Source organism: Melozone crissalis, unplaced genomic scaffold, assembly GCF_028551555.1.
Source record: "Melozone crissalis strain CALT ecotype California unplaced genomic scaffold, PUWL_Pcris_2 ptg000026l_1, whole genome shotgun sequence".
Taxonomy (NCBI): domain Eukaryota; kingdom Metazoa; phylum Chordata; class Aves; order Passeriformes; family Passerellidae; genus Melozone; species Melozone crissalis.
The window spans coordinates 6,020,805-6,028,324 of record NW_026535804.1 but is presented as its reverse complement, the minus strand read 5'-3'; the positions used below and the strand labels follow the sequence as shown (position 1 = coordinate 6,028,324).

General features: G+C 52.5%; 1 protein-coding gene across 1 annotated transcript; it reads right to left on the bottom strand.

The window, feature by feature from the left end:
- Positions 1-2,066: 2,066 nt before the first annotated feature.
- Positions 2,067-4,316, bottom strand: LOC128938560 (urotensin-2 receptor-like). The gene has a single exon (XM_054278866.1). It carries the CDS (start codon positions 4,314-4,316, stop codon positions 3,219-3,221), a length of 1,098 nt encoding a protein of 365 aa, XP_054134841.1. The 3' UTR covers positions 2,067-3,218.
- Between the last annotated feature and the right edge of the window lie 3,204 nt (positions 4,317-7,520).

The following is a 7,520-nucleotide window of genomic DNA, read 5'->3' as shown; positions in this document are numbered from 1 at the left end:
TAGCGAGTTTTGCAGTGACAGCCTCTGGCCCAACAAGAAAAAGGCTCCTGCTTTCCTAAAATTTACCATATTTCTGAAGAAGGAACTGCGTCACTGAGGCTGCTGCAACATTTCATTTATGATAAAAACACCCAAAGCATTAAGAACTACAGGAATACCATGATTTAGGTGTGACAAGTGACCCCAGGGTACACAGAACCTGATTTCCTGGAATGCAAAATAACCAAAATAAAATAGTTTTCAAGGAACTCTCCAGATGTTGTTTTTCAGTTACAGCCCCCCTGACTTCCCTGCTGTTATTCAGCCCTGAGATGCTCCAGATTTACCTGAAGTGACACCAAACACAGAATTTGCAAAGTCCCCTCATCCAGACTGTGGCCATCTCAATTTTCACACACTTCTGTAACCTCTGGGGCTGGGGACCTAAAACGTTTTTAATCTCATGGCTATGGGAATCCCAACTCTTCCTTCTCAGTGCTGGGGGGGGGAGAATCACCCTCCTTGACCAGCTGGGCACACTGTTTTGGAAATATCCATTTATCTGTGTGCCCCTCCATCACCTCTGGGCACACTGCTATGGAAATATCCATTTATCTGTGTGCCCCTCCATCACCTCTGGGCACACTGCTATGGAAATATCCATTTATCTGTGTGCCCCTCCATCACCTCTCTGCTGGTTCACGCTCCCACCCTGTGGCACAGAAATCACAGCCACTGCTGGTGACACTGCTGGTGACACTGCTGGTGACACTACTGGTGACACTGAGCACAGCAACAGAATCTCCTTTTCACCTTTTTTTTTTTTCCTCAGGCAGAACTCCTTTTCAGCTTGTCCCTCTTATTAATAGCTGTGGGTTTAGGCTGCTCAGCTTTTTAATTTTTTTTTCTTTTTTAAAGTACAAAGCAAAGTCCCTACAACTCTTTTTGATCCCTGTCCTGCTCATGGGATGCATGCCTGGTTCTGCCAGAACTTCTGTCCAGACACACTTTGCACATGACATTCACACTCCAGCCTTCCCAAAATGACTTCTGAGTTCAGCCTTATCTTTTTAATTCTTATATGGGAGCGACTTCCAGCCTCGGAAATGGGAGGGAAAAGGGAAAGTAACACTGAGTTTGGAATTAATAATTAAACATCAATTAAGTTATGAAAAGTTGTTCTGAAAAGTTGTTCTGAAAATCTGCTGAATCCTGCTCTCCCTGCCAGTTCCCACCATGAATTGTGTGTTATTCCTCCTGTTTCAGAAGGAATGGATTATATTAGGACTGTTTATGATGCCCAGCTTGGAGTCTGTGCAGCACTGGAATATGACAAAGTGATCACAGGTGTTTCAAAGACAGCCTTGTGGTTAAAAGCAATATAGGCAAGGTGAGTTCCTCACTCCCCTGCTCCCAGAAAGCATCCCAAGAGAATGCTGACTCCAGCACAGAAACACCTTCATCCAACCTGTGCATTTTTCTGCTGGCTGAGTGCACAGAATCCAGTTTCTGTGCCTGTTCCCGGCTCTCCAGCCCTGTCTGTGCTGTTGGCACTTGGTGTCTCTGCTGGGGCACAACCAGATTCTAAAGTTTGGTGTGGGACACGAGAGGAGCACAACCAGACCCTAAAGTTTGGTGTGGGACACGAGAGGATCACAACCAGACCCTAAAGTTTGGTGTGGGACACGAGAGGAGCACCCAAGGACAGGGGAATGCAGCACTGCAGGGCTGGAGGGGGACTCTGCTCGGGCAGATGGGGGCTGGAATAAGTAATAAATAATAAACAAGTGGAAATGACAGCTCCTTACACTGCTGCTGCTTCTGAGGGCATCACCAGCTGCTGACAGGAGTTTGTGCAACTCCTACCATGCTTTGCTTATCCCCAGAGGCTGTCCCAGAACAAGAAAGAAGAATATTGACCCCAATTTATCCCCCCAGCTGCAAACTGCTATTTTCAGCATCTGCCCTGATGAAAACACCCCCCTGAGCTGGGTAAAGAGACCAGGCAAGGGCAAACCTGAGCAGGGTCCATTTTTAATAAGCATTTATTTATAAACTGACACTTTACAATTGTTTAAGTGCTCACAGGCATCTCCAGGGTCTGTGCTGAAGGTTTTACTGTGAGATGCCAAGCAGGGAGAAAATGAGCAGAATACATTGAGGCAAAACACTGGATTTGATCAAATGTCATGAAAAAATTTGTCTCTTTTATGATGAGTTTCATGGCATAGGATTCAGTCATTTTTCTTAGAGCCTCAGGTCTTTGAGTGATAGGATTATAAATAATTTTTTATTTCTTCCAAGGTAAATTTTCAGGTTTGTCAAGCTCTGTTGACTTTTAAGAAAAGGACCAACTTTTAAACTTTTTTCAAGAAGAAAAAATCAGTGGCAAATTCAAACCACCTTAGGTAGAAACCTTAAAAAATTACAACCTTTTTTATTTTTTTTTTAGGTAATCTCATGGTTTCTAACAGCTTACCTGGAGGTTTTTGAATGCTTGGAGTTCAAAGTGCTGCTGCAATGAATTTTAAAATAGAGACTTTAAGCTTGATAGAACAGTAGTGCATCATAATGTAACAGGAAATAGGAAAAGGGGCTTTAAAGTCTCTTTACAAGTAACACACAGGGCAAACCCAAGGCTGGCAGCTCAGTTAAGTAATCCTGGGCTAATTTCAGATTTCTGAGCTCTGACCCAGCTGGAGCCCCAGGACAGCACTGAGAAACCACACGAGAGGAACAGTGTGCGGAGCTGGAGCCGAAATCAGCCAGGTGTGAAAGCAGTTCATGGCACAACCTTCAGCAGAACATCCACCTCATCTTCTGCACCCCAAAGCCTGCAGGGCCAGTTTCAGATTTCTGCAGCTCTGACCCAGCTGGAGCCCCAGGACAGCACTGAGAAACCACACGATGTGCGGGGCTGGAGCCGAAACTCAGCCAGGCATGAAACCAGTTCATGGCAGAACGGAGCAGAGCATCCACATCATCCTCTGCACCCCAAACCCTGCAGGATTTGTCCCAAACAGCTGCTGGCTCCTGGCAGGACCCCCCTCAACATCCCTCAGCCAGATGGAACTCCAGACTCATCAGCAGCACTCGGATCCACACAACTTCTTGCCCCTCTCCAGAGAGAGAGCACCAAAAATGAGCTTCCAGAACCCTTCAGGGCCAGGGGGTCCCCGCAGCCCTACCTTGGCCAGACGCTCTGCTGCTCTCTGCGTGTTGGCAGCGCCTCCTCTTCCTCACTTGTCCTTGAGCGTGGCCATGCCCAGCGCCTCGGAGCTGTAGTCGTACTGGTTGCTGGAGGACATGGAGCGGCCCCAGGAGCACTGCAGGTTGGAGCCCCTCTTGCGGAAGGACGACGTGAACCTGTAGAAGTTGCGGTGCCGGTTGCGCAGGTACTCCCGGTAGTTTTTGGTGAGCAGGGTGTAGAGGAAGGGGTTGATGCAGCTGTTGCTGTAGGTCAGGCAGGTCACCAGGTAGTTAATGCACTTCTGGGTTTGGGTGGTGAGATGCAGGGAGCTGCTGTAGAGGCGCACCAGCTGCCAGATCCAAAAGGGCAGGAAGCAGGCCCAGAAGACCAGCACGATGCTGAAAATCATGATGAGGACCTTCTGCCGGGGGGACCTCTTGCTCTTCTCCTTGTGGGGGGGGTTCCTCTGGGACTCCAGGTAGGTCCTGGCCAGGCGCGTGTAGAGGAAGCCGATGATGATGCCCGGGGCCATGATGCTGGTGCTGAAGAGCACGGTCAGGTAGGTCCTGTAGGCGTCCACGCTCCAGGTGGGCGCACACATCCTCTTCACCTTGCCCTCCGCCTTGCCCCCCTCGGTCAGCGTGACCATCAGCATCATGGGCAGCGTGAGCAGCAGCGACACCGACCACACGGCCCCCGCCGTGACCTTCCGGTAGCCCCGCGACCGCTTCAGGGTGTCCAGGGGCCGGGTGACGGCCAGGTAGCGCTCGGTGCACATGAGGGTCAGGGTGAAGATGCTGGCGTGCATGGTGAGCAGGTCCAGGCTGAGCAGGATGCGGCACCCCAGGTCCCCGAAGTACCAGTCCTGGGCCAGGTAGGTGCAGACGATGAAGGGGATGGTGGAGAGGTAGAGCAGGTCGGCCAGGGCCAGGCTGACGATGGAGCTGTACATGGGGGCGGCGCAGCGTGCCGAGTGGCACATCACCACCAGCGTGTAGACATTGCCGGCCACCCCGGCCACGTACATCACCGACAGCACCGTCCCGAAGGCCGAGGGGATGAGCAGGGGGCCGCTCCCGGGGGCTCCCCCGCCGCCCGCCGCCGCCGTCCCGTTGTCCCCCGCCGCCGCCGTCCCGTTGGGCTCCATGGGCGGCGGCGGCGGCCCCGGCACCGTGCACCGGCCCCGGAGCTCCCGGCCCCGGCGGCGGCCGCTCCGCCCCCCGCGGGAGGCAGGGCGGGACCGGGCTGCCCCCGGGGGAACGGGGGAAACGGGGGGAAGGGCCGCCCCCGCCCCTGCCCCGCCGGGGCTGCCCCGCTCCGAGCCCCGCCCGTGCCGGACCCGCAGGTGCCGTCCGGAACGGGAGCGCTCCGGGGAGAGCGGCGAGAGCGCCGGGCGGGGACCCTGCGGAGAGCGGCTGCCGAGCCGGGAACGGGGTTCAGTCCTCCGGGAACGGGGCTCTGTCCTCCGGGGACGGGGCTCTCTGAGCCGGGAACGGGGCTGTCCCAACCGGGAACGGGGCTCTGTCCTCTGTGAACGGGGCTCTCCAAGACAGGAACGGGGCTCCCCGAGACGAGAACGGGGCTCCCCGAGCTGGGAATGGGGCTCCCGGAGCCAGGAATGTGGGGCCCGGAGACGGGAACGGGGCTCTGTCCTCCGGGAACCGTGCTGTCCCAACCGGGAAAGGGGCTCTCCGAGCCGGGAATGTGGGTCCCGGAGAACGGGAACGGGGCTCCCTGAGCTGGGAATGCGGCTCCCGGACCGGGAACGGGGTTCCCCGAGTCGGGAATGGGACTCCCCAAGCCGGGAACGGGGCTCCCCGAGCTGGGAATGGGGCTGTCCCAACCTGGAATGGGGCTCCCCGAACTGGGAATGTGGGTCCCGGAGCCGGGACCGGGTCTCTCCCCTCCGGGAACGGGGCTCCCCGAGCCGGCAGCGCGTCCGGAGCGCCCCCGCGGAACGAGCCCCGCCGGGCAGCCTCAGCCTCCGGAGCTGCCTGGAAAGTTTTCCCGGGCTCTCCGCCGGAATTCGGCGCTCCCGTCCCGCGGTGGCGCCGCTGGCTGCGGGGCTCGGCGCTTCAGCTCCTCGGGCAGAGACCGACAGGGAGAGCCAGAGGCAGCCGCGCTCCGCAGGTGCCCCGCGCAGAGCGCTGCGGGTGCGCTCCGAGAGAGGCTGAGGTGGAGGTGGATAGCGAGCCCGCGCTGAAAGAGCCTCCTTTCTCCCTGGAAATAGCTCGTACTTTGTATTTTACCCTGAAAAGTACGACAGTGCTGTCATTAGATTTTAAATTCGAGCTTTAGTGGTGGCTGGTTCTTGTGAAGAGGGGGAGGCACAGAGTGGGATGAACATCAGGCTCACAGAGACAACTTTTCCCCTCAGGCAAGAAGTCTGGGGACAGCTGCAAAATCAGTAAGCACCTTGCATTTCCATCTTATTTTAGAGAAAACAGAGATAGGGCAGTTTATAGTCAAAGGACAATTTCCAAGGGTACCAGAATGCTGTATTCCCTCAGCTCCCATTGATTTCCAATAGGAATTAACTGGCTTTTATGCCTTCAAACATTTCTGTTTAAACCAGAGTGCTGAAATGGTGGGTATATGTTTATTTGCTTGTTTTAATTCCTCCTGGAAGTACTGTTGTGCAAACTGTTGTCTAATTCGCTATGAAGCGGTGAAAATCTCATTTACTTGTAGGAGCAGGATTCATCCCTATAAAAATATTTATAGGGCTGAATCCTATAAATATCAAGACAATGAAAATACTGTCTTGAGCACTTGATTGTAATCTGCTGTGAGGTGAACACACAAATACACAAATCCAGCCCTGCTTTCCTCTCTGGTGCTGCTCATCAGCGTTCGTGTCTCTCTCCAAATGCTCACAGCTATATTCAATAAAAGACTGGCTCAAACATGCTGGTGAGGGAGAAGAAATTAAATTTAATTCTTTTCAGGCAGGGTGTTACTTTATCAGCTTCAGCCATGGCACTGAAAAGCTCAGGTCCAAGGGCTGTGGTGGAATTTGCTTTTCTGTGGAAGTTTGGACTCGCCCGGTGCCAGCGGCCTCGGCAGCCCCACATTCCTCTGTGGCAGCTGGACACAGCAGCTGGGAATGCACAGGATGCTTCAGCAGGGCCAAATCCTGCCTGCATGGCAGCCCAGGGGATTGGCTGCCACAGACTTCCAGTGACACCCATTTTTGGCATAAATAGATCATCTCTGAGAATTAGGTTGCAACAACTTTCGCAGTCCTGTTGCCTTTTGTTTTGAAGTTGTTCTCTCTCTGTTTTTTCGTCTGTCTTCATCTAGTGTCCAGGACAGAGGGAAAAGAGAGAACAGAACAGATAGTTGGTTTTCTGCTGTGTAACCTGATTTGTTTTGGGGGATCAAATGAGATGCTAGAGGTAAGCAGAGTAATGTGTCCTTCTAGACAGAGAATTGCTTCATCTGTTTAATAAATACCTAATTTCAACTTTCTGTTTTTCCTTCCAGCACAGGAAAGTTTAATTAAGCAACACCAGGCATCAGTGAGCCTGAGAGCCACTTGTTTTCATGAACATGTAGGATACACAGGCATATCCATGGGAACTGAGTCCTGTCAAACTCTTCAGAAATAGTTTGTAGCCTGAAGTTGTTCTGCAGCACAGCAAAAGCTGTTCTCTGAACAAAAGGCACTTCTGCTCTCAGCATGCTCTGAGCCTCTCCTGCACACCCACAGGCATTAACAGAGCATTTCCTACTGGGTGCAACTGGGCCTGGAGCGTGTGAGAACCGTGATCAATCAGAATTAAAAGGGGGACAATGCAGGAGTCTGGAATACTGATGTTTGCCATTTGTCTGTGCACACAAGGAACACATCTTTCAGCAGTGTGGGCGACAAGTTACCACAAGAAGTAGTGAATTTTCCATTTCTCCAGCTGTCTAAGTAAGGACTGCAAGTGCTTTTTTGGAAGATGAATTTTAATCAAATAGGAATAGGGAGCTCAGTGTATAATTACTGTCAGAGTAAATCCTCAGGGACTTGCACACAAAGCCAAGTCATCAAGGATCAAATTGTCTCATGAACATCAAGATCTGTTATTCCCTACGTAGTTGTCTTGTAATCTTCTAAAAATCTTGGTATGAAAATGATAACACAGAAGCATAGAGTCACAGAATCACAGAAGGGTTTAGGTTGGAAAGGAAATTAAAGTTCATTTCATTCCACCCCCTGCCATGGGCAGGGACACCTTCCACTATCCCAAATTGCTCCATGTCCCATTCAATCTGGCCTCGGGCACTTCCAGGGATGGGGCAGCCACAGCTGCTGTGGGCAATACCTTGCACATGCACTTCAGGTGCAAAATTTCCCCTCTGG

Excerpts from the sequence above, each read along its gene's own strand:
- LOC128938560 (XM_054278866.1), bottom strand. The coding sequence starts at position 4,316 with ATGGAGCCCAACGGGACGGCGGCGGCGGGGGACAACGGGACGGCGGCG.